General features: G+C 47.1%; 1 protein-coding gene across 2 annotated transcripts in view; it reads left to right on the top strand.

The window, feature by feature from the left end:
* Elapor1 (endosome-lysosome associated apoptosis and autophagy regulator 1) overlaps positions 1 to 27208 on the top strand; it is an 87332-nt gene that overhangs the window by 30608 nt on the left and 29516 nt on the right. For both annotated transcript variants that reach the window (XM_028879364.2, XM_028879365.2), the window contains exons 2-7: positions 8936 to 9056; positions 10754 to 10946; positions 19983 to 20130; positions 20608 to 20688; positions 21184 to 21289; positions 21428 to 21577. In XM_028879364.2, coding sequence (XP_028735197.1) covers positions 8936 to 9056; positions 10754 to 10946; positions 19983 to 20130; positions 20608 to 20688; positions 21184 to 21289; positions 21428 to 21577 — 799 coding nt within the window. The remainder of the gene's footprint in view (positions 1 to 8935; positions 9057 to 10753; positions 10947 to 19982; positions 20131 to 20607; positions 20689 to 21183; positions 21290 to 21427; positions 21578 to 27208) is intronic.

Below are 27208 nucleotides of genomic sequence, written 5' to 3'. Positions count from 1 at the left end.
TTGAGACAGGGTTTCTCTGTAGATTTGGAGCCGGTCCTGGAACTCACTCTGTCACCCAGGCTGGTCTCGAACTCGCAGAGATCCACCTGCCTCTGCCTCCCTAGTGCTGGGATTAAAGGCAGGTGCCACCACCGCCCCATGATTCTTTGAAAGTTTTATACATTGGCCTGGATTTTGTGGGTTCTTGGGAACTAAACTTAGATCCTCATGCTTGAGCTCCAAACACTTGGCTGATTAAGCCATCTCCCCAGAACCCCCGCCTGCCTTTTGACTCTGCTGCCAATACAGGCCATCTGTGAGCAGCACCCTTGGCAGCTCGGCCGGGAGGAATGCCCTGGCAGGAAGATGGCTAGGGTAGGATGCCCCCACTGCCACTGGGTCACCTAGTCTTGTCCCTGCGGTGTTTCCGCTGGCCATCTGTCCTCTCTAGTCTGCTATTGCGGGTGTTATTTCTAGCCCAAAGCTAAGTGTCTGCTTGCTACGGCTTTCAAGCCTCTCTCAGTCAGAAAAGAACCAGTGTTTTTCAGTGGTTAGCGTCACCTTAGAGTTAGAGACCTGTTTCTGTCATTGTCAGAGTCCTTGGGCACCAAGCGCTTCTGCTGGGGAGATGGGGGCAGACAAGAGCAACACTGTTACATTTCTCTTTGATGTCTCCTCCCCACCTCATTCCCATCAGCACACCACAGGGTTTTCACATCTCTGTGAAAACTGGGACTCTCAGCTCCCGGAGCTTCGAGACTCCTAACATCGAGAGCGTCTGTCTCCCTAGAATGTGGGAGACCTGACATGTTCCATGTCACCGGTATTGCCAGAGTTTAAATATTCTAACTGTAAAGGAACAGAACGTCTGCAAACAAAACATTATTTTAGCACTTAATACTTTTTGCACAGTTGCAATAAGAATGCTTTAAGAATTTGCTAAGAGCTGTCGGGTAAGCCTCAGGGAGTCCCGGCTCCAGGGGGCACAGCCAGTAGGACCACGTGATGTGTGTCACGTTGTCTCCCACTGCTCATTCTTGGTGTAAACACTTAGTTCAGTTAGTCAACTCAGTGATAATTGAGTACATTTTTTCCCCTGAAACAATTGGAGCTGTCTCTCTTGAATGCAGACTTGCAGGTTTCCATGGGAAAGCCTCTGTAACAGAATAACTCTGAGGCTGGGCATGTTCTCCAGGATTGATGGCATACACCGTTTGAAATTTAATTTTTAAAACATCTAGCTTAGAGTGGTCTTGAATTTGCAATCCTTTTGCCTCAGCCTCCTGAGGGTTGGGATTCCAGGTTTGTGCTACCACACCCAGTCAAAACACCCCCCCCCCTTTAATTTATAGCTCAGGGCTGGTGAGTTGGCCCAGTAAAGGTACCTTCAGCCAAAGCTGAGGACCCGAGTTCAATCCCCGAGCTACACACGGTAGTAGGAAAAGACTGACTCCTGAAAATTGTCCTCTGACCTCTAACACGCATGCACACTGAGTCACACACATAAGTTAATCACTTAATGTAATTTTTAAAAACTTGTAATTATTAGTTTTACACATACCACAATTTTCCATCTTAGCCATTTTAATTTATTTATTTGTGTGCATGGGCGTTTTACCTGCATGTATATCTATGCACCCCTTGTATGCCTGATGCCTGGAGAGACCAGAGCAAGGGATCTGATCCTCTAGAACTGAAGTTACAGATGGTTGTAAGCTGCATGTGGGTGCTGGGGATCAAACCCAGGTCCTGCGGGTGAGCAGCCAGTGCTCTTATCCGCCAAGTCATTTCTTCAGCCCCCATCTTAGCCCTTTGTAAATGTTCCGCTCACTAGCTTTGAGGACGCTCATACTGTCATATTGTCATCTGCAGTTTTCAGGAACACAATCCCTCCTTCTCTATCCAGTCCCCGGCAACCACAGTTCTGCTCTCTCTCCGATTCTGACTGCTCGGGTTCCGAATACATGTGAACACATACGGTATTCTTCGCTTTCTGACTCGGTTCTTTCCCTTGGTGTAATTGTTTTACTCTGTGCCATGGCCAGGCTGAACCGGGAAGAAGGGCTTCTGGACAGCAGCCTACTTCGCTGTCTTGTCCCCTTCACTGTTCCAGCCCCTGTCAGGTTTCTACTCAATGACTAAGTGTGGTGTTGTGTTCCCCCAAATATTGTGCATGCTAATAAACTTATCTGGGGTCAGAGACAGAGCAGCCACAATATTAAACATGAGGATAGGCAGCGGTAGCACACGCCTTTAATCCTAGCATTCCAGAGGCAGAATCATGTGTTCAAGGATACAGCCAGGCATGGTGACACATCATGCCTTTAATCCCAAAAAGCCGAGCCTTTAATCCCAGGGAGTGGTGGTAGAAAGCAGAAAGGTATCTAAGGCGTGAGGACCAGAAACTAGAAGCATTTGGCTGGTTAAGCTTTTGGATGGTTAAGATTTTAGGCTTCTAACAACAATTCAGCTGAGACCCATTGGGATGAGGCCTCCAGTCTGAGGAAACAAGACCAGTTGAGGATCCGGCCATGTGAGGTAGCTGTGGCTTGTTCTGTCTCTCTGATCTTCCAGCTTCACCCCAATACCTGGCTCACAGGTTTGATTTTATTAATAAGATTCTCTAAGATTCCTGCTACAACTAAGTGTCCGCATTCCCTGCGTCTCATCTCTCACTTACCCTAGGAGAGTATCCGATGGCCTAGCATGGGCCGTATGCTGTCCCGCGGCAGGAGAGCCGCTTCATTCAACAGTCCCACCAAGGCGGTCCACCTAGTGCCCAGTCCTCCTAAAGGGACCACTGTTTCCAGCGGAGGTGCTTTGTCTGCATGTATGAGTAAGCATCACATGTATGTGGTGCCCATTGAGGTCAAAAGAGGGTTTTCAGTCTAGAACTGAAGTTTACAGATGGTGGTGAGCCCACCACGTGTGTGACGTGTGTGCTAGAATCAAACCCAGGTCCTCTGGAAGAGCAGCCCATGTTCTTAACCACTGAGCCACCTCACCAGGCCCACACCAGCTTTTTTTCTTAAGATTAAAAAAGGTTGATTACCACTGGGGAGGCAGAGTCAGGAAGATCTCTGAGTTTGAGGCTAGTCTGATTACCAAATGCTTGGCCTACATCAATCATCTTGATTGAATTTGCCTAGTCCACATGAGAATATATATATATATATATATATATATATATATATATATATATATATATATATATATTCCTTCTCTTGATGGTTAGACCCCACACTAAGGCACCCCACAACCTCAACTCCCGTGTCCCTGTTTTTCCATGAGGTAACTGAGGCTTGGAGAAGCTGAGCACTCTGAAACAGTAGTGGGGTATCAGGATTACCTCTTACTTAAGGCACCCCAAAGAAGCCAGAGCACTTATGGGCCTCCTGCTACCTGCATTGTGGACCGTATCTTTATGTCACCAGCTTTTCAGGGTATACCTTCCCTGTCTCCCACAGTGAATGCCAACAAACAGCCCGAAAGGATAAAAATGTAGATCACCAACAACCTCTAAGATTTAGTGTGTTGACCTGATAATCATTTTAAAAGGGGAGAGAAAAGAATAAGACACACTATTTGAAAGAAAAAGAGGAAGATGGAAGGGATAGGTTCCTGATTTTGTTTGTTTGCATCAGCCTTGTGCAGCTCAGGCTGGCCTCACACTCCCTATGTAGCTGAGGATGACCTTGAACTTATGTTCCTTCTTTGTCTGCATCCCAAGTGTTTTGGAATCACAGACTTGTACCGCCACACCATACAGTCCATGAGGTACTGGAGATGGATCCCAGAGCAAACACTGTTACCAACTGAGTGGCATCTCTAGCTCAGGAAGGACAGACAGATTTCCATTCAGATACCATCCTGACCTGCTGATATTTTCTTCCATAAGTGTGTTTAATACCTGGATAACAAGGACTAAAATATTATGTGAGTGAATTCTTTTTTAGGGGTGGGGGCATTTCAAGACAGGGTTTCTCTGTGTAGCTTTGGAGCCTGTCCTGGAACTCACTCAGTAGACCAGGCTAGCCTTGAACTCACAGAAATCTGCCTGCCTCTGCCTCCTGAGTGCTGGGATCAAAGGCGTGCGCCGCCGCCCGTCAAGTGAATGAATTATAAAGCTACCAACAGATAGTTCAATGTCAGGCAACCTGAACTCCAGTGAGAAGGTTCTCCTCTTTCCTTTCCTGAGGGCCCAGGAGCATGACTTGGTTGGGTGGTGGGGAATGGGCATGGATTAATTAAAAGTCCCCACCCTCATTTCTAAATTCTTTTATTACTTCTCTAGGAACAGGAAATAACCAATTTCTGTTGTGTAGACACTGAAGTTTGGATGTGTGTCGTGTACCTATGTGTGGAGGGAGGGAGAAGTTACGTGCTGGCCAGATTACTGTGTGTGTGTGTGTGTGTGTGTGTGTGTGTGTCTGTCTGTCTGTCTGTCTGTCTGTCTGTCCTTTGTTAATCTGTGTAGTATGCCAACTGTATACTTTCAAAAGCAGATGATTGGGTAATTGAGATACTGTCGATTCGATAGTGAATTGTGTCAAATTGATGGAATCAAGAATGTCTAGGACATGGGGTGGAGGGATGGTTCAGTGGTTAAAAGCTCCTGCTGCTCTTACATGGGGGCCTGGGTTCGATTCCCAGCCCCCACATGACTGCAGCTGCAGGGGAACTATCTATCACCTTTGCCTCACTTCTTCAGCACAGGCATGCACGTGGTGCACTCACATACAGGCAGGCAAAACATTCATACACATAACATTGAAAAACTCTGGAAAGAAATGCCTAGGACATTCGTGAGGCACACTGTCGAGTGGTGCGTCTGTGAAGAAACAACTAGAGACGGTTAACAGAAGGGAATACCCACACGGAAGGTGACTGGCACCAGCACGTGGGCTGGGGTCCTTGTCTGAATAAGGAGGGGAAAGGAGAAGCCCGGGTGAGGGACGGCATTCCCTGTTCTCTGCCTTCCGGTCCACTGGCATGGGGGCAAGCAGTCTAGCGTTCCTACTGCCGAGTCATCCCCACACAGACAGACCATGTAACCTCGGGACACAAACCGAAATCGACTCCGGCTCCTTAAGCTGCTCTCCGCCAGCTCTTTGGCCATAGCAATGAGAAAAGTCACTAAGATCCTTGAGGAACTGATATCGTCACAGGACAGTGAGCGGAACTGAGGAAACGCGCCAGGTCCCACTCACTGCTCTAACTGTGCCTAAGCTCATCTCCCACCGTGTGATCTTAAAGCCCGGTGGAGTTTGCAAACAGCTGCAGCAGAGCTGGCAACTTGGGATGCTGTGACTCTCCCCAAGTGGCGTGAAGAAAATTAACACATATTAAAAGGGAAGTTTTCAAAGGCTCAGAACTACCGCTCTCCCAGAAAATCTCCCTGCCTCATAGCACCTGGTGACAGCAGATGAAAGCCAGTGTGAAGGAATGGATTTGGCCCGTGTGCCTTCAAAAGGCCAAATGCAATTAGAGTGAATTAAAATAATCTGCTTGAGTAGATTAGCTATGTTAACACCAATTCTCGGGCCTCAGGAGCGAACCTCGCTTGGCCGCCGGCAGATGATTTAACTTTTAGACTTGACTGGGGGGCTGGAGAGATCGCTCAGCGGTTAAGAGCACTGACTGCTCTTCTAGAGGACACAGGTTCAAGTCCCAGCACCCACATGGCAGCTGACAACTGTCTGAACTCCAAGATCTGACACCTTCACACAGACATACATGAAGGCAAAAGCACCCATGCAAATAAAACAAAAATAAATAAATAAATAAATAAATAAATAGTAAGAAACTTCTAGACTTGACTGTGAAATTTGGCCCAGTGTGAATTTTGTGTTTGGTCAGGCCTATAAAAGTGGGAGAGGATTCCTACTGGCATGCTCTGAGTTCTAGCTCAATGACTTACAGGTTGTGTGACCTTGGACACGCTAGCCATTTCATCCCGTGGACAGCCAACTTTACAATGGAGAAAACAGCTTCTGCCATGTTTGCCTCCTAGGAAGCTGTGAGGCTCAAATGAGGTGGGCGTTGGAAACTCCGAAAGCTCCACAAATGGCCAGGGCCATCGGGTTCACGGCTAGAGTCCCTTCTGCCTCCTTAGCAGATCTCTACGGAATATGCCTACTGTGGATTTTACTTAACCCTCGTTCTTGCACCAAGACCCTTTGAAAGCATCATTTTTAGGACTGAACTCACGACACATTTAGTTGGCCTACTCATCCCCCAGCGACAGGATATTTATCTCTGAGACAAGGAAACAACTCAAACCATGAGGAAAAGGAGACCCAGAGAGATAGTAACCCTGGGCACAAAATAATCCCCATCCTGATGGTCTTTGGTGAAACTGACATTTAAATCCAAAGCCATAAATTCTGATAAAACATTAAGCTTCAGAAGATGGGTGTGGTGGTGCACATCTGTAAATCTCAACATTTGAGGGTGAAGGCAAGAAGACCTGGGAATTCATGGATATCCTTGACTATGTAGAGAATCCAAGGCTAGGGTCGGTCACCGGATGGCTCAGTAAAAGCACCTGCTGCCAAGCCTGACAACCTGAGTTCAATCCCCGGGACCCTGTGCTGCATAGTGTCACGTCAACTTGACACACGCTAAAGTCCTCGGAGAGGAGGGAACCTCAATTAAGAAAAGGCCTCCATAAGATCAGGCTGTAAACACACCTGTAAGGCATTTTCTTGATTAGTGACTGAGGAGAGCCCATTATGAGTGGGGCCACCCCTGGGCTGGTGGTCCTGGGTTCTATAAGAAAGCAGGCTGAACAAGCCGTGGGGAACAAATCAGTAAGCAGCACGCCTCCATGGCTTCAGCATTAGCTCCTGCCTCCAGGTTCCTGCCCTGTTTGGGTTCCTGTCCTGACTTCCTTCGATCATGAACAGTGATGTGGAAGTGTAAGCCAGATAAACCCCTTCCTCCCCAAGCTGCTTGGGTCATGGTGTGTTATTACACTAATAGTAACCCTAACTAACTATGGCGGGAGACTAGAACTTGAGTTTTCCGAGCTGTCCTCTGGCCTCCACATGTACACCACAGCACCTGCACCCACTCACACACAAACACACACGACAAATCAGTGTAATTTTTAAAAAGGGAGTTCAGGGCTCATGGGTCAGCAGTTAAGAGCTCTTACTGCTCCTTTGGAGGACCCAGGTTCAATTGCCAGACTCACAACCATCTGTAAGTCCAGTTCCGGAGGACCTGATGCCTTCTGGACCCTGTGGGTATGAGGCATGTGCGTGGTGAACAGACAGACAAGCAGAGCTCTCATATACACAAAAATAAAAATACACACAGTTCCAAACTCAACCTGGGCTGTGTGAGACCCTGTCACAAACAAATAAATAAACAAACCAAACATTAAGGCCACAATTCGCCGATCTTCCGTTCTGCATCTTCTTCCGGAAGGTGAAAAGGTCAAGTTCAGGTTGCCGCCCAAGCCACGCTGGTCCAGCTTGGACTTGTATGTGCTGGGCTGACAAAATGTATTTGGCAAATATTCACAAGGGAGGAAAAGGAAAACATAGTCTACAATAGTTCTTTCTTCCTACTAAGTTTCCGGAGTCCCAGAATTGGAAACACCGGGCTCACCATGTTTCAGCAAATCTGAGATCCTGCAGCTTCTGAGAAGACACACCGTTTTTTAAACCTAGCACATGAGAAAAAGCTGCAGTCAGTTCTTCTGGCACAGTGCTTCTTTACCGTCTCAGCACTTTGATCTTATAGGTGTTAAGTGGAAAGGTTATTCGTCTTAGGATAGCTAACACAGACTATGCTTTTTACCAAAGTAAACTTTGATAGGCTAGCTCAGCAGACTTCAGCCTGTCCGGTGGTCAGCCTCAGCTCCTGGCGATCAGGCGTGCTGTAGGGTCCTGCTTTTGCGTGGCTGGAAGGGGGACATTCATCCTGCTTTGCTTATAGATACCGTAACAATACGAGATAAGCGTGGACCGTGAAACACTCGGCAGAACCAAGGGGATCAGGACTGTGAAACACTTCTCTGAACAAAAGCCATCTGTTCGCGGGCGGTTTGATGGGCGGCCTGAAGGCCCAGAAATGCTGAGGTGCTTGCCACATCAGCTGTGTCGCCTTGCCCGAGTAGTGCTTCCTGGTGTTTCGCTACATGCTTGATTTGCAGGCGATGCTACCGGTGTCGGGCTGGTCTACTCCAGGGGAAGCAGCTGGACAGCGAGTGCCCTAGCACGGGGAAATGCGGACAGGTGTGCGGGAAGACAGCACCTCCCCTGCTGGCCTGAAGATGACGTTTCTGTGATGCGATGGGAGTTTTCAGAGTCCTTTTGTGCAGAAGGAGAGCTGGGAATAAAACTCTGTGTGACAATCGCTTGTGTGTGTGTGTGTGTGTGTGTGTGTGTGTGCGCGCACGCGTGCGCGCGGGCGTGCGCTCTCTTGTGTGCATGCGTGCGTGCGTACGAGCGTGCGCCAGCCTTTACATTTAGAATGGCCTTGTTCTTGAATTCTACTGTTTGGACAAGAAAAACTCTTCAGTTGCTGTTGTTGTTTGGGGTTTGGGGACAGCCTTACGTACCCGGAACTGACCTTGGACTTGTAATCCTCAAACTGAGAGCTCTGAGCATGTGGCACAAGCACCCTGCCAGCTGGGCTGCGTGGCGACCCTTAGTCTATCCTCAGTCACCCCATTCCTCACCTCCACGGGACATCATGCGTGCACAACAGCAAAGAGAATCACATACATGCACCAATGCACTTCTGAGGGGCTGGGCCACAGCCAGGTCGGGGAAAAACGATTGAAATTAATGTAGTTCTCCTAGGGGCCTTGGAATCTTTGGGTGCCAGGGTCCTCGGGCCGTCGCTGTCACGAAGGGTGCCAGTAGCCCTCGTGCTGGGCAGGAGACTGTCCCTGCTTCGTCACTGACGATGGACCCTCTGCCTTCCGCTCTTTCCCTTGCAGTCAGAGTACCATTATGAGTATACGGCGTGCGACAGTACTGGTTCCAGGTGGAGGGTCGCCGTGCCGCACACCCCAGGCCTGTGCACCAGCCTCCCGGACCCCGTCAAGGGCACCGAGTGCTGTAAGCAGCCTTCCTGTCCCAGGGGCTCCCTGATACTTAGGCCTGACCTCGAACCCAAGCCTCTAGCCACACGAAGCCAGGCTCTTCCTGCCGGGATAGACGCCAGATCTTTCCTCCAGTTGGTTCCACCCCCAAGCCTTCTGGAATGTGGTGCAGAAATCTTATTAAGACACGTGTAGTGGCAAAGGCCTTTAAGTCTAGTTCTTGGGAGGTAGAGGCAGGTGGGTCCCTGTGAGTTAGAGGCCAGCCTGGTCTACAGAGCGAGCTTAGGACAGCCAGGGCCTTGGAGAGAGACCTTGTCTCAAAAACCTAAAAACAAAAGCAAACAAACAAAAGAAATGTTATTTAATAGATTCAAACTGAGTATCTGAATTTGCTTTTACTTTTTAATTCAGATCCAACGAGTACAATATAAACAATTCTAGATGTCTGCCACTCAGTGTGCCTTTTTTCTTTTCTTCCTGTCTGTGCATTTCTCTGTGATTTGCACCTACCTGCCTCAGCAGTCTGGAGGCAATATTGCAATTTGCTTTTGTTTGTGAAAAGGAGCTGAAGAAAATGAACTTACGCAGGTCCAGGCTCTTTAAACGCACTGAGCATCAGTTCAGGGAGCAGGACTCTTGTAATGTGACCCGAAGGGCAGTGGCTGCGGCTCCCACCCACCTCTACGACTCAGCCTTTACAGCTTTCTATCCCCCCTGTGCCCTGTTCTCGTAGGAATGCAAAGGGAATAACGATAAATATCCGGACTAGAGTGGAGGGATCATTGAAAGAGTTCAAAGGAGATTAAAACCAGACATTCAAATTCCAACCTCAGTTTAGCACAGTGTCTGGTCCACCCTCTCTCTCTCCCTCCCCCCTCTCTTCTCCCTCCCTCCCTCCCTTTCTTCCTTCTTTCTTTCCACGGGTCTCATATAAATGAGGCTGACCTTGAATTCCCACCTTCTCTTCCCAAGTGGTAGGATTACTGGCAAGTCACCACCTTGTCTGACTTTATAATCCTTTCTTCTTTTTGAAAATATCAGCTTTATTGAGACACAACTACTTTCGCTAGGTTGTTTTATTTTTCTCAATTGAGAAAGGATTCCTGTGTAGCCTTGGCTGGCCTAGACCTTGCTATATGGACAAGGCTGATCTTGAACTTACAACAATTCCTCCTCTGCCTCCAAAGATGTCACTTCTTACAGACCATAAATCCCACCCCTTGTTAGCAAATTTCAGGGATGCTAAAATCTTTGCTAAACTCTTTTTTGTGGTTGTTTTTTTTTTGTTTTGTTTTGTTTTTATGGGTTTGTTTGCTTTTTGAGACAGGGTTTCTCTGGCTGTCCTAGAACTCAGAGATCCACCTACCTCCGCCTCCTGAGTGCTGGGATTAAAGGCGTGTACCACCTCCGCCCAGCTGTTCCCAGCAACTCTTAACCATTCACGTTTTGGGGGCATTTAGAGACTGAAAAGAAAGTTCTCTCTGCAGTCTCCATGGCAACCACAGATCTGCCTTTTGTCTCTATGACTTTGCTCTTGTGGCCATTCCATATAAATATCATCACACAAGACATTCCTTAGCCCTAAATTTTAGTGGTCCAGACCCCTAGATCCTGACCCCGAAGTCCTGGCTTTAGATTGCCTCCAGCCCCATCACCCCTCCAGAGACCACAGTGACCTCAGCACCCCTCCCCTGTCCCTGCCCTGCTTTCCAGCTTTCTCTTGCAATGCCGGAGAGTTTTTGGATATGAAGGACCAGTCCTGCAAGCCCTGCGCAGAGGGCCGCTACTCCCTTGGCACGGGCATCCGGTTTGATGAGTGGGATGAGCTGCCTCATGGTTTTGCCAGCCTCTCGGCCAACTTGGAAGTTGACGACAGCATCTCTGCGTCCACGGAGAACTGCACTTCGTGAGTCTGGGAGCCAGCGCACAAGCCTCGTGGGGAAGGGGCCTCGGGGCCTCCTGAGGCAGGTGGGAGGAGGACACCACGCTCCCTGGAGGTGGGGGGTGGGAGTGGAGGCTCCTGGCCGTGAGTGCTCCCTTGACCCATTCTAACCTAGGCTTACTGCTGACTGGCAGACATCTGTGAGAGGGAGACACTCAAAGAAACAGAGGCAGGTAGATAAGGGATGACAAGCATCTGATGGCCCAGCTGGTTTAAAACAAAGTCCAATGGGATTTCCTCTGTGGAGTTTTGAGTCAGCAAATAAACTTCATTAACCCCATTAGAACACAATGTACAAAGTGTTGGTCGTCTCACTGGCTTTGGTGCCAAACGTCTAAATCTGGCTTTGCATGACATGTTGTGGGTTTAGAGGTTCACGAATGAGAGCTTCTAACCCCCTTGAGACCCCATGTCTTAGTTGCTTTTCCATAGGTGTGAAGAGATGCCATGACCAAGGCAACTTATGAAAGAAAGCATTTAATTGGGAGCTTGCTTAGCATTTCAGAGGGTTAGTCCATGTAGCAGGCAGGCAACGCATGGCCCTGGAGCTGCAGCTGAGATCTTACTTGTAATCCACACCTCCCAGTCCTTCTCAAAGAGTTCCACCACCTAGGGACCAAGGATTCAATTATATGAGTCTGTGGGGGCCAGTCTCCTCCACATCCCAGTAACTAGGGAAATTCCCAGCTTAGGAGACCTTTGTCAGTCATTAAAAAGATCAGTGCCCCCTCTCCACGGGGTTGGGAGGCTAGACAACCAAATATTTACTCCAGGTGTGCCTTTCAGGGACCTGGCCCTGTGCTGGATGTTCTTTATAAAAGGTTTTTCTTGAACCTACACAGGAGTCCAGTGAAACTGGCATTGTGATTTCCATTGCAGAGTGAAAAACCGGAGGCCCAGTGAGGTTAAGCATTCCATCTTAGTTTCCTAGCTCAAAATTGATGAGACTACTGGTACTCAGCCACAGTCCCAAACCAAGCTTTCTACTGCTCTGCACTGCCCCCTTCAAATCACATGATTATGTGACAGGTAGTATCGGGCTCCAGGGAAGAAAACATCAGGATAGACTGTTACACAAAGCAATTCTGACAATAAGTATGAGAGGGGAAAAAAATATTCTTTTATACCAAAGCAAGCAAATGGACTAAAAGAATTGCGTTACACTTGGATTTCTCATTTCCAAGTTTGTTTTTGTGCTGCTGGAGGTTGAACCTGGGGCCTCACCCATGCCAGCTCTCACTCCTGCCTATCCTGAAATCTCTCAGAAGGACCAGTGTTGGAACACGGCGGACATTTAATCATCCAATTATATTTTACTTGTTTGTTTTTATTGAGAAAAGATCTCTCTACAGCCCTAGCTGGCCTGGAACTCATTATGTAGACCAGGCTGGCCTAGAAACTCACCTTGATTCACCTGCCTCTGCCCCTCTCCCAAGTGCTGGGATTAAAGGCGTGCGCCACCATGCCCAGCCAATCATCCAGTTTTAATATTACTTTAGAGTTCAAGTCTACATGTCACAATAACTGGGGGTGGGGGCAGATATTGAACTAGAGAAGATGCAAGTGAGAAATGGAGGGACTGTGGGTTAAAACAGCCTGGCCCCCATCCTGTGTGAGCCCTAATATCAAATGTCATTTGATGTGGGACGAGATACAGATTATCAGTCTATCCACCCCTTCACTTCTCAACCCAGGAGGAGGAAGGGTCCCACCTCTCTCTGGGGACTGCAGTGAGAGGGTAGAAATCAGTATCTCTCACTGCGGCAGGATGTGTGTAGATTGATAACGGCCTGCATTTTCAAGGCACAGACCATCATGGCGCCTGGATCTTAAGGCATTCACAAATGTCTTTAGGAGTGAGAGAGGATTTCTCTTCTGTAGAAATGGCCACCTGGAGAGATTTCAAAAGTCAGTAATTGAGCTGATGCTACAAACACAGCTCTTCGGCTTTCCTGCGTGCAGTCTCACTTACTTCCCACTTAGCTGGACCAGCCTCCCCCCACTCCCCCTGCCTGATCCACCTTGCAACCTCCCAACTGCTCTTGTGCTTCCCTCCCTGCCTCCTCCAGGCTGCGTCCACCCAGCAGCCAGAATGACGAATACATGTCCAAACACAACAGTTTCCTGCTCAGAACTCTGGGTTCTGAGGCCACCCATTGCTCTTGGGATAAGATCCAGTAACTTCCCACAGCTCTGTTCTCTGCCCGTTTTGCCTGCATCTCTTGAACATCTTCCTTGCTGTGGCCACACCAGCTGCCAGGATGCTTTCCGCCTGGAACCTTTGAGTAGCTTTCCTGTGGGCCTTTTCCTAGCTGTCTTACTTGGCTCTTACATCCCAGAGTAAAGGTCACTTCCTCAACGACACCACCCCTGAACCAGGAGACTCCTAAAACAGACTCTGGTGTCAACTTGTCATTCTTGTTACCATGCTTAGCATGGTGTTCCTATGTGATTAATTGTATTAGTTAAATTTCTGTTCCCTCAACTAGGAACAGAATTCAAGCCCTAAGCAGGAGAGCACAGAATGTGTTTTGGTCTTTGCTGTGTCTCCAGCATCTAACATATCATTTGCCACTAAAGTGACACAGAACTAATCACAGGGAAGAGGACAGACAAAATGAACAGTCTCCATGTCTGTCAGGACTTCCAGAGTTATCCATGGCCTGGGCGTAGGTCACAGGACAAAGGCACTGAAAATAGTCTGCCATCAGACACCGAGGTCTCGAGAGGGAATCGGAGCAAAGAAGTGTTCTAGTTCGATCTCTGTTGCTGTGATAAAATACCCTGACAAACAGCAACTTGTGTGGGGCCGATGGTGTGTGGGACACATGTTTATTTCTACTCACAACTCCAGGTTACCGTCTGTCACTGAGAAGCAAGGCGATAGGAACTTGGGAGAGCTAATCTTATCATATTCACAGTTGAGAGCAGAGGGAAACAAACACAGACGTGCTTGCTTGCTTATGATTAGCTGGATTTCTGCACTCTTACATAGTGCAGGGTCCACTGCCTAGGGAATAGTGCAGCTCACGATGGGCTGCTCCTTCTACATTAATAAACAATCATCCCCCATAGACACGCCCTTGGATCAACCTGATCTGGATACTTCCTTATGAAGACTCACTTCCTGGAAGCTGGAGAGATGGCTCAATGGTTAAAAGCACTTGACGTTCTTACACAGGACCTATGTTCAGTCCCTAGCACCCACATGATAGCTCACAACTGTCTGTGACCCCATGAACCTGTGCCCTCTTCTGACTTCCATGGGCACTGCACACATGGTGTGCTTACATATGCAGGCAAAACCCTCACACACATACAACTTTTAAAAAAGTCTTCTCCAGGTGATTCTATATTATGTTTGTCAAGTTGACTCTTGAAACTAACCAGCACAGCATGGGATATGGTGTTGAGTATTAGTGGATGAGAAAGAACAGCAGGCCAAATACTGTACCATGAACAAGCTCACAGCTGTCTGGCCCAAGGCTAGTCTAACCTCAATTTCCTCCTCTTAAAAAAAAATAATGATAAAGCTGGGTGTGGTGGCGCACACCTTTAATCACAGGTCTCTAGAGGCAGAGGCCGGTGGCTCTGTGAGTTCAAGGGCTGACTGGTTTCCATAGTGAGTGCCAGGCAAACAGGGGCACTCTGTGAGACTATCTTAAAAACAAACAATGGTGCTAAAAATAGTACTCTTCTGTTGTTGTTGTTTTTGTTTTTCAAGACAAGATTTCTCTGTGTAGTCCAGGCTGGCCTTGAACTCAGAGATCTACCTGCCTTTGCCTCCTAAATTCTGGGATTAAAGGCATGCACCAACCAGGTCCAGCTAATAGTACTGTTCTTAAAGAATGTAGTAATGATTAAATAAGAGTGTACATGTAGAAGTTAGAGCCAGGTATGGGTGTTTGAATAGGAATGGCCCACAGAGACTCATGTGTTTGAATGCTTGGCCCATAGGGAGTGGCACTATTAGGAGGTGTGGCCTTGTTGGAGTAGGTGTGTTCTTGTTGGAGGGAGTGTGTCACTGTGGGGAGGGACTTGAGGTCTTACATACTGAAGCTATGCCCAGTGTGGGACACAGTCTCCTTCTGCTGCTTGTGGCTCAAGATGTAGAGCTCTCAGCTCCTCCTCTAGCACCATGCTGACATTCTTCTTGCCATGATGAGAATGGACTAAACCTCTGGAACAGTTCAATGTTTTCATTTGTAAGGGTTGCCATGGTCATGGTGTCTCTTCACAGCAATAGACACCTTAACTCAGACACCAGGTGTTCTGACATATACCTCCGAACCCAGCACGTGGGGCGTTGGGGTGGGAGGATAGAGAGTTTCATGCTGGGGCTGCATAGTGTGGCCCGGTCTTAAGAAAACGAAGGTGGGCTGGAGAGATGGCTCAGTAGTTAAGAGCACTGGCTGCTCTTCCAGAGGACTGGGTTAGAGTCACAGTGCCTACCTGGTGGCTCACAACCATCTGTAGCTCTAGTTCTAGGGAATCCAGTGTCCTCTCTGACCTCTGCAGGCATGAGGGAGGCATGCATGTAGTGCACAGACATACACTCAGGCAAAACACCCATACACATAACATAAAATAAAATAAAATAAAATAAAATGAAATAAAATGAACACATCTAAAGGAATTTTAAGAAGACAGCAAAGGCTTAGAATGTGTGGCTTAGTGGTAGGACGTGCCAGCACAGTCAAGGCCTTGGATCCAATTCCAGATCCCCAGCACTGATCAAGGGATGGAGGAGAGGGATCTAGAGCGATGGCTCTGGCGTTAGAAATCAATCAAGGGCTGGGGATTTAGCACAGTGGTAGAGCGTTTGCCCTGGGTTTGGTCCTCAGCTCTGGAAAAAAAAGAAATCAATCAAATGTTGGTATTACTGACTATGAAGTGCCTTCACAGGGACAACACCAGCAAACACTAAAACTGTGATGCATTTTGCAAATGTAACCCACTTACGACATTCTTTTTAATTATTCATCAAACTTCAAGAGTTATTTATAGCTGATACTGTGGAGTATGTTAGCATTAAATGTCTCTTTCAACACTGTTAAGTTAGCTGGGTCGTTTTGGAAGAATTTGATTGGTTTCCATTTTGATTATAATACTGACTGTTGCTGAGCAGTGGCGCACGTCTTTAATCCCAGCACTCAGGAGGCAGAGGCAGGCGGATCTCTGAGTTCAAGACCAACCTGGTCTACAGAGTGAGTTCCAGGACAGTCAAGGCTACACAGAGAAACCCTGTCTCAAAAACAAACAAACAAACAAAAACAAAACAAATGACAGCTGATTGTAAGACTATGTGGGTTGGGCAGACATGGGGAACCACTATGTAGTAGTAGCTTAAGATTCTCTTAAATTGTGAAGCAGCTGGGAGTCTTGGGCAAAACAGAAACTGCAGAATTGTCTCATTTGCCCTTTTCTCCCATTATTTGTTTGATCCCCTGAGGTCCCTGGGTACCAGGGCCCAGAGCTGGAGACTGAGGGATACATTATTATGCGAGACAAGGTTGGTTTCTGTCCTCTCAGAATCCACAGGCTAGCCAGGAAGACAGGTAGATGAAGAATTAAAGTATGGCTGGAAGAGGACACCAGATTGCAAGAAAGCTTCAGAAAACATGCGCAGCTTCACCAGCAATCAAGGAAGTAAGATTTAAAGCCCAACTCGACACTAAATTCCCTACCACGTCATAAGGCTACATAAAGTCTTTAGTTCCAAGTTTGTAGAGGATGCGGAGCGGCAGGGAGCCTCTGGCATTGCCAGCCGGTGTAAACTGATGCACCGTCTGGGGAACAAGGTGCCAGGAGCGGGCAAGGTGGCAGTAAAGCTGGTAGTTTGCACCCTGCGAGCCAGCAACTGCCCCCAGCACTCCGATCAGACGTGTCTAAGAACACAGAAACAAGAGTGTTTACAGAAGAATGTGAACAGTAGTAAAAAACAAAAACAAAAACAAACAAACAAACAAACAAAAAACCCTAGAAGCACTCTAAATGTCCAGCAGTCGTAAATAGAGGTGGTAAGTAAGTAAATAGATAGATAATAAATAAATAAATATGAAGTAGAATAAAGACTATTAGACAGCAGATAAAAGGAAGGGCTAGGATTATATAGCTCCAAGAAAGAGCACATATATAGCATAGCTCAGACCCTGGGTCACACACACACACACACACACACACACACACACACACACACACACACCCCACAGAAAGAAGAGCTGTATGCATGAGTTTGGATGAATCCCACACCATTACATACAAACCTCCCTCCTGACTAAGTTTTGGAAAATAAAGTATGATACTATTTTCATGGCATTTAAAAACATGTCAAACACCACAAGGCAGTGTGTTGCTTAGAGATACATACAAAGAACTTCGTGAGAATGTTAAGTAGCAGATTCAAGTTCACCACCCCTCCTGGTAGCTGGAGAGAGAAACGCTAGAAGAAAGGGGAGGAGCTGGCGAAGGCACACGGTGGCTTCGGCTGCTGCACTTGACTCCTTTGCTTTGCTTGTAATAATGTGTATTTAGTCTTTGACAATTTTATATACGTAATGTATTTTGAACACATTCGTCACCCATGACCACCCCTTAAACCGTTTCCACTCCCTTCGGAACCTCTCTTATTCCCAACATGTGAGATAAATATCTATCTACCTCTATCTCTATAAGACCCAGTTTAATTAGAGCTGTTTGCATGTGCAAGCATGTGACGTTATTTATGGATCAAAGGTGACTTACCAGAGGTTAGACCCATACAGAAAAATGACCCCCTCCTATAACTCCTTAGTTAGGGGTGGAGCTTCGTCTGTCTCACCCTCCTCCATGCTGGAATGTTGACTGGCTTGATCTTGAACAGGCAACCACAGCTACTATGAGTTTTGAGTACAACACTCATGCCATGTCCGAAAGACAGAATTTCACAGCATCCCTCCCCATCCTCTGGTTCTTACAATTTTTTTTTTTAACCTCCTCTTCCACAGTGTCCCTCACTCTCGGTAGAGAAAGTCATATAGCTGTTCCATTTAGGGCTGAACATTCAACCGTCACTTGCTCTTAGCACTTTGACCAGCTGTTGAGTCTCTGAATTGATTCTTGCCCACTGCAAAAAGAAGCTTCTCTGACCGAGGTTGACAGCCCTAAATGGAACGTCTATGTGACTTTCTCTGTCACTGATGATTTTTCTCCCCAACAACCTGCATAGCACCTTCCAATGCTATGAAAGCTATACCGGATTTCTTAAACTATACGGTAGATAGATATATGTATGCTTATTTTATCTATACATAGTTCTTAAGTGGTTGCTAATATATTAAAATTTTAAGATAGATTTGGGATTATGGAAAGAAAAACAGACAAAGCTTAGGGCAATCTTGTAGAAGCAGATAAAGTCAAGGAACACTCTTTTTTGGTCAGGGTATCACTATATATCCCTGGTTGACCTGGAACTCACTATGTAGACCAGGATGACCTTGGACTCATAGAGATCTGCCTGTCTCTGCCTCTGAAGTACTGGGATTAAAGGTGTACATGGCCATGCTTGACACAAGGATGACTTCTTAACATTATGTAGCATTTATTTAATGATCAGATTATGTATTTATTTATTTATTTATTTATTTATTTATTTATTTATTTATTTATTTATTTATAAGACTGGAGGAAGAATTGACCAAAGAGAAGGAGGAAGAAGCTAGTTTGAGGGAGAGGGCAAACCCAGGGGTAGAGAAAGTTTGGCACAGGAACTGAGAGAAATTCCATAGGTCTGCCATAGAAAGCGTAGGCCAGGAATGTGTGCCCTATCCCAAGAGCAACAGGGAATCATCACGGTTTAGAGCACTGAAGTGATTCGATCATGTTTTCCTTCTGGACGTTTCCAACCATAGTGTGGAAAGGGATTGGAGGGTGCAGGACCAGACACAAAATAAAAGTTATTCAAGAGATAATGTGGTAGAGAGCAAGGAGGAGCCACTGGGCCAGTGGATAGAGTGAGCCGGAACACACAGGACAAAACTGACCATCTCTGGTTCTCCTGCAACCTGCTTCTGAGGAAAGCAGTGTACTGTATGTAACATTGTAAGGTGGTGTTTCTGGAAAAACAAGTAGGGTTAGACTGGATGAACTTCTGAGTTCTCCGGGTTATGTTTGTTTATGGATCTTGACAACTTTGGGATTAAGCAGTTTTTAATTTGAATCCCAGACTTGTCACTTGAAGGCTTTGTGGTATTTGGCTAAGATACTCTCCAAGCCTCCATTTTCTCATCTATTAAATGGAAAAAAAATGGTTCTTCCTGTTACTGATGAACATAAATCATGGATATGAAACACGCAACTCAGAGCTCGTTGATGCCAAGCTTCCCATGGCTGGCTTTACCTGCCATCCACCATAGAGGCACACCAGCTAGTTTCACTGTCTTCTTCTTGTTGACTGTGCCTCAGGCCCTTTGATCTGACCCAGAGCACCTGGTGTTGTTATTCTTCCCTGAGCATGTCAGGTCTTTATTAGTTACTGTGAAGAGACACCAGACCAAGGCAATTCTTAAAAGAAGATATTTAATTGGGGGCTTGTTTAGTCCATGACCATCATGGGGAGAAGCAGGCATGGCCCTGGAGCAGTTGCTGAGAACTTCACATCCTGATCCACAGGCAGAGGAAGAGAGAGAGGGGAGGGGGGAGAGAGGGGGGAGAGAGAGAGAGACTGGCCTGGCATAGGCTTTTGAAACCTCAAAACCCACCCCCATGACACACCTCCTCCAACAAAGCCACACACACCTCCAATCCTTCCCAAACAGTTCCACTAACCGGGGACCAAGCGTTCAAATATATGAGCCTCTGGGGACCATGCTCATTCAAACCACTACCAAGGTACAAGTTTTAGCTTTGACTCCAAGTCTGGAATTCCCCAGAACCCCCAACAGCAGAACATGGAACCTAACATGGCACAAAGCCTTGTGGGGTGTGCCGCTGCCATAACTCTCGGTCCCTGTTCTTTCACAGGTCCAAGTGGGTTCCCCGGGGAGACTACATCGCTTCCAACACGGATGAATGCACAGCCACTCTGATGTATGCTGTCAACCTGAAGCAGTCTGGCACAGTTAACTTTGAGTACTACTACCCGGACTCCAGCATCATCTTTGAGTTTTTTGTAAGCTCCTAGCTGGGAGGGAGAGAGGGAGGGAGGAGAGGATTTAGAGAGGTCAGGACTCGCTGAGGCTCAGATTCGTTCACAGGAATCAATCACAAATGTAGCCATGTTTGGAAAGCTTTTTGGTTTTCACTCTAGAGAAAGCTGTGAGCAAAATGAGCTGAGGCCTGGGGAGCTGAGGAGAAAGGGCACAAGGCACAGGACACCGAGGGTGAGGACAGAGCCTGTGAATTCCTCAGTGTTTCTTCCTGTTCAGACTTGTTATGACATGCAAGTGGCTGAACTGCAAATTCTTTCTCTGGCGTCCATGTTCAGACGTTGTTGTGTGTGTAGCTTATGTGTTCTCAGTTTGGTCCTAGAGGGAATTGGCGGCACCTCTTCCATGAGAACAGTGTTGTAGAGCACCGTGCAGCATGGAGTGAGGCCCTCATCTCCTCAGGAAGCTGAGTCTCTCATCCCAAACCCCTTCTGCCTCAGGTCCAGAATGACCAGTGCCAGCCCAATGCTGATGACTCCAGGTGGATGAAAACTACGGAGAAAGGATGGGAATTCCACAGTGTGAGTATCGCACCAGCTACACCCTAGATCCCAGAGGAGGGGCCAAGGACCCTAAAGGGGAGCTTCCGCTCCAGCGCCCATGGAGGGAGGAGTCTAAGATGTGGCAGATTCAGGGGTTCCTCTCCTCATGGTTGATGGATTAGGCTGTATGGCAGCCAGTTTGCTCCTTTGACTTCATCCTAGGAGCCAGAGCTTTCCAGCTTTGGGGCTGGGTTTTCTGTAAAACCAGAGAAAGATGGAATGCCGGTCTCCCTTACTGCCTGTCTCTCTGGTCCTATTATGATCTCTATTAGAGATGCTTGTAGAACATATGATGCAAGGATCTTGTATCAAGGATCAGGGAAGCCTGGGAGAGGGTTAGAAAAACAAAGCTTCGAGAGGCCAAGCTAAGGAAGAGGCAGGAAAGGGTCAGAATAGGCTCTCTAGGACCAAGGAGGCCAGTTAGCAATGCCCATGTTTGTGATGAATTAACACCTACCTTATGTCTTTTTTAAGGTTGAGCTAAATCGAGGCAATAACGTCCTCTATTGGAGAACCACAGCTTTCTCAGTGTGGTCCAAAGTGTCCAAGCCTGTGCTTGTGAGAAACATTGCCATAACAGGTACAGAGAACAGGCTTGGATCTGGGGTCTGCTGCTGGCTTCCTGGACTCTGGGCTACTAGGGGAGGATGGGCACGGGTCCCCAGGGCCTTGGTGTCTCTGCTCAATCGTTATTTTCTATGCCATTCTTTCTCCCTAGGGGTGGCTTACACTTCAGAATGTTTCCCCTGCAAGCCTGGCACATACGCTGCCAAGCAGGGCTCCTCTTTCTGCAAGCTTTGTCCAGCCAACTCTTACTCAAATAAAGGAGAAACTTCTTGCCACCCCTGTGATGCTGACAAATACTCAGGTGATGTTTTCGGGGGGCAGGATATGGAGGAGGAATGGGGTACCAGTAAACCCACAAAAGAAAGCAGGAGACCCATCCTATTGGCCTATTATTGAAGACAGTAATTCTTTGCTGTGGTTTTTGTTGTTGTTGTTGTTTGTTGTTTGCTTGCTTGCTTTGGTAGGGGAGGGATATTAAGATAGGGTCTTGTGTAGCCCATACTGGCTTTAACCTCAGTATGTAGCAGAGGCTGGCTTTGAGTTTCCTTCTTTCTTTTTTCTTTTCATTTGAATGTTTGTTTGTTTATTTAGAGACAGGGTCAGACTGTGTAGCCCTGGCTGCCTGGCACTCTGTAGACCAGGTTGACCTCACATACAGAGATCCACCTGCATCTGCCACCTGAATGCAGGGATTAAAGGTGTGTGCCACTGCGCCTAGCTTGGCTTTGAATTTTTGCTCCCAAATACTGAGATTATAGGCAAAGGTCACCATGCCTAATAGATTTTTTCTTTTTTTTGCTGTTTTTGTTGTTGTTGTCATTGTTGTTTTTGTTTTGTTTGTTTGGTTTGGTTTTGGTTTTGATTTTTGGTTTTTCGAGAAAGGGTTTTTCTGTGTACCTTTGGAGCCTGTCCTGGAACTTGCTCTGTAGACCAGGCTGGCCTCGAGCTCACAGAGATCTGCCTGCCTCTGCCTCTTGAGTGCTGGGATTAAAGGTGTGTGCCATGACCACCTGGCTCTAATAGTTTTTTTAAAAAAAACAAAAAACAAAAAACAAAACAAAAAAAAAAAACAACTATTCAACTTTTATTTTTGATGACAAGTAGTAATTTCATATGTATTGATGAACCAGCCTGCCTCCATCTTGGACTTGAAAGCCATCTTATAATAAAGACAAACTAGGTTCATTCCTGTTTATGATTAAACCTCTATTTCTCAAAGATTAGGCTATGCCCCAACTGTAGCCTTAACTACAGAAGGTTCTGTACTGTCCGTTCCAGGAAATGGCAACCATGTCTTTGTTACAAAAAGTTGTTATGATCATCTTGCAACGCTACCTTTGATTCAAAGGGTTATTATGACTGCCTTGTTATAGTCTTCTGTAACCCTGCCCATTTGCCTGCCAAATCCCCCATTTGGAAATCCCCTACCCCTGAGCTATAAAAATCATTATCTTGCCCAAGTCCAATGCTGACTTCTTGAACCCTACCTTGGGGAGAGACAACCCATGTACACAAATTTTAAAAAAGCTTGCTTTAGTTAATTTGGCCGTGGTTTGGGATGGTGGTCTTTCTCCTTGAATCTTGGGGATTAACAGTATGTGTGAGGTACAGTGTGATATTTCAGTTCTTGCCTACCTTGTAGAGCGATCAAGTCAGGCTCTAATCATAACCGTTTTTACAGCAAAGGCTGACGAAGGAAGCTGGGATCTTTGATCAGTCTAAGTGGTATCCACTGGACACAAGACGGGTTTTTCACTTCCCTCTTTTGTGTTGTTGAGACAAATGTCAATGCTCTAGAGCAAAGAGGGGAGGAACCTCCAAAAACATCCTGGTTTGAAAAACAGGACCTGGGGCCGGAGAGCGGACTCAGTGGTTCAAAGTGTGCACTGCTCTTGCATAAGACCTGAGTTAGGTTTCCCAGCACCCATGGCATCCATGTGGGGCTGCTCCTAACTGCCTGTAATTCCAGCTCTAGGAAATCTAATACATGACTCTTCTGGCCTTCCTGGGCACTGCACTCACATGCATATTCCCAACCCACAAATATACATTTTTTTAAACTTTAATCATTTCTTCTAAGAAAAGTAAAAAACAAGACCTGGTCATTTAAGGATATGTCAGAACACTGGTGTAAGATAGGTAATGTTACCAAAGAGCACTCTGCTCACACAGCCCAGTGCTGGGTGCATAGTCTAGACTGCAGGGTAGGCAGTGAGACAAGAAGGAAGCACTCTGCTCACACAGCCCAGTGCTGGGTACCAGGTCTAGACTCCAGGGTAGGCAGTGAGACAAGAAGGCAGAGGAAGGGGTCCAGTCTGCTCTTTCCCCTAGGAACCCTCAGCACGACCCCCAGTGCTGGGTACCAGGTCTAGACTCCAGGGTAGGCAGTGAGACAAGAAGGCAGAGGAAGGGGTCCGGTTTGCTCTTTCCCCTAGGAACCCTCAGCACGACCCCTTCTCCCCCTTCTTAGACAGAAACGCGTACAAACCCAGCACAGGGCCCTTTGGAACAGACCCACAGCCCTCGCAGACAGTCCCAGGTGTCACACAGGTGTTGGGACGTGGGGTTGCTGACCCGGGACCAGCCGTTGACCTGTGACGTGCTTACTTCTCCCGCTTCTGATGCAAAAGCCCTGTCTCTCTACACAGATGCCAAACGTGTGTGGTTTTTCAGCCAGACAAGAAAGTTTAGACCTGAGAGGGAGTTTCTCCGCAAACCTCTAAATTCCTGTTTTCCCACTCTAATCCCTCTTCCCTGCTCCACCTCTGTCAGCGGAGGCCTTTGTGCGTCAAGCTTTGGCTCAGTTCCTAACTCAACAATTGTGCAATGGCTGAAAGGATAAGGTCGTTGTGGAAAAAGCGTGCCGGTGCTGTGTGAGCTGATTTCTAGCGGAGAGTTGTGAGATTGTTAATCAAGGGGCTGAAATCTTAAAGCTGTTCTTCTGCCACCAGTTCCTCAGCCCGCCCCTTTGACCACCTCACAGCTTGAAGTTCCGAGAAAGTCACACATACTGGGAAAGCCTCAAAGAGAGCCTAAGAGCCCAGCTTGGAACATGCGTGCGTGAAGGCGGTGGCTGGAGATCAGTTCTCACACACACGTGTACCTTGAGTGCCTACAAGGACTGGCCCTGGTGCCGCGGCCAGAGCTGGTGCCTGTCCTCCAGGTTGAACCACAGAGCAGAAATCTGGCTATAGGAACACACAAATGTTGCAACTTTCCCTGGTACAATAGGGATCAGGCTGGGAATGCTGAGTGCAGCATGCCGTGGAGGCAGAAAAAACCAAGTGGGTGGAGGAGAGCCTTCACTAGCTGAGATGATGAATCTGCAGTTTCATGGGCTCAAGATATTTGGGGTGGAAACAATATAAGCCAAACTAGAAGGGTCATGGAATCATTTAGCATGATAGCTGATAGCTCAGGTCAACTCCTTTGTGCTATGTTAAATGCTAGTAGTCCATTTCCTAATAGAAGTACACGAGGCGTAAGAGCAGGGCCTCCAGAACACACTCGCCAGGTTCAAATCTCAGCTTCACCACTCACTAGCTGTGACACCTGGGTGTAGTAATACTCTCGGGACCACCAGCCTCCAAATAATGACTCAGAGACTTACTATTAATTATAAAAGCTCAGCTTTATCTTAGGCTTGTTCCTAACTAGTTTTTGTTTTTGTTTTTTTCGAGACAGGGTTTCTCTGTGTAGCTTTGCACCTTTCCTAGATCTCGCTCTGTAGCCCAGGCTGGCCTCGAACTCACAGAGATCTGCCTGGCTCTGCCTCCCGAGTGCTGGGATTAAAGGCGTGTGCCACCGCCGCCCGGCCTAGTTCTTATAACTTAATGAACCCATAATTTTTCATCTACCTTCTGCCGCATGGCTCATAACCTCATCTCTGTCGTGCACATCCTGCTCTCCCTGTATCTCACAGGCGAGAACATTCTCCTCTCTCTCTCTCTCTCTTCCTCTCTCTCTCTCTCTCTCTCTCTCTCCCCCTAGATATCCTGCCTATCCTTTCTCTTGCCTCGCTATTGGCTATTCAGCTCTTTATTAAACCAATCACAACCGCACAGTTTACAAATATCCCACAACACCTAGGGCGTGTCACTGTCCTCGCTGCACTTTCTATACACGATCTTAAGCCCGAGGAGCAATTGTGCCTCTATTTTTTTTATCTCTAAAATAGAAGTTAGTATAGGGACTGACTAATACAAGAAAGGATCTAGAAATGGGCTCAGTATTTTGAAATCACTATTTTCTTTTTTTCTTCCTTTCTTTCTTTTTTTGAGACAGGATTTTTCTGTGTAGCCTTGGCTGTTGTGGAACTCACTGTGCAGACCAGGCTGGCCTCGAACTCACGATGATCTGCTTGCCTGTGCCTCCTGAATGCTGTGTAATTGCTAATTTTTAATTTTAATGTTGGGGATAGAACCCAGAACCTGTACATGCTAGGCAAGTCCTCCTCCACTGAGCTTTAAAGCTAAGCACTAATTTTTATTATTTCATCAGGCATGTGCATGAACATGTGTGCATGCCACAGCCCACACATGGATATCAGAGAACGACTTTCAGGAAGGAGTCAGTCCTCTCCTACTACATAGATCCCAGGGATCAGACTCGGGTTGCCCACAGCATTCTCCTGCTTGCCTTGCCCTCTGGGCATTAATGTCACGAATTCATCTTTCACGAAGGCCTGTCCAGATACTCCTCTTACAATATGGAAACGTTCCCAGTGTATTTCACAACAATAGGCCGCTTGTATAGAAGTTCACACTCCATACAACAGGCTCTCATTGATTACTCAGAGCACGATGTGGGAGTGAGCGCCCCATTGACAAACGGAAGGTGAGTTCAGGGAGGCTGAGGGGCTTTGCCAAGAGTCTGAGCTGGAATGGGCACTGCCTTTGTGTGCATTGGGGCCTGTGTCTGCTGATCAAGTGTTTTCCTTTGATGAAATGGGTCTCAGAGAGAACATTGTACTAGAAGTGGAGAAAAAAAATATTGAGAAGAGAAAGGAGGTACAGAAAGAGGATGGGGGGGCGGGTGAGGGCGGGACCTGAGATAAAGGCCTTGCATTTTTCCCAGGAGCATTGCCCCTCAAGCCACGCTCACTCCCAAACATCTAGGTGACTTTTTCACACTTGACTGAGGCCCAGCTTAAACCCCTTGGTTTAAACCTGAGCTAGGAAAGTGAGGTCTGTCTCAACATTGGGGTTAATCATTTACTAAAGCCATTTTCTCAGTGAGCTGTGTGTAAACAGCTGGACCATCTCTGCTAAAACTTAGACCTGGGGTGTCAGGTTAAGCAAATGTTTAGCCAGCAGAACAAAGGTCTTAGGGCCAAATTCATTTTCTAACTTGCACTCTGCCAGGCCTAATATCCTGGGAACTGGCATGTGCTCAGCACCTCCCTCAGATCTCTCCTGGCCAAGTCAGTCAGCAACAGGATCCTTCTCCCTGAATTGGGCCTCCAGCTTGTTTACCAAATAAATGAGCTGGGAAGATTCCAGCTGTTCCCCAGCCCTTCTTGCTCAGCCTAATAAGACAGGGACAGAAGAGGTAGGGAGATTATCAGTCTTGGGAACTCCCAGTGCAGGCCAACAAGGCATCCTTAGCAGAGTCTCTGATGGAGGAAGTCCTCTGGGAGAAGAAATGGACCAGTTGAGAAGTAAGGGCCTCACTAGAAGGCGGGGAAGAGCTCATAATCCTTACTAAATCTCCTGGTGTAGTTGGAATTGTCTTTGGGTCATCAACCAGCTCCCAAATAAAGACATGGAGACTTATTATTAATTATGAGTGCTTAGCCTTAGCTTAGGGTTGTCCCAGTGGCTCTTTTAGCTTAATTTAACCTGTTTATATTTATCTACACTTTGCCTCAGGGCTTTTTACCTTTCTTTCATTCTGTATATCCTACTTTCCTGTTTTCTCCGTGTCTGGCTGG

Source organism: Peromyscus leucopus, chromosome 6 (genome assembly GCF_004664715.2).
Source record: "Peromyscus leucopus breed LL Stock chromosome 6, UCI_PerLeu_2.1, whole genome shotgun sequence".
Taxonomy (NCBI): domain Eukaryota; kingdom Metazoa; phylum Chordata; class Mammalia; order Rodentia; family Cricetidae; genus Peromyscus; species Peromyscus leucopus.
This window is presented reverse-complemented; position numbering and strand designations above follow the sequence as displayed.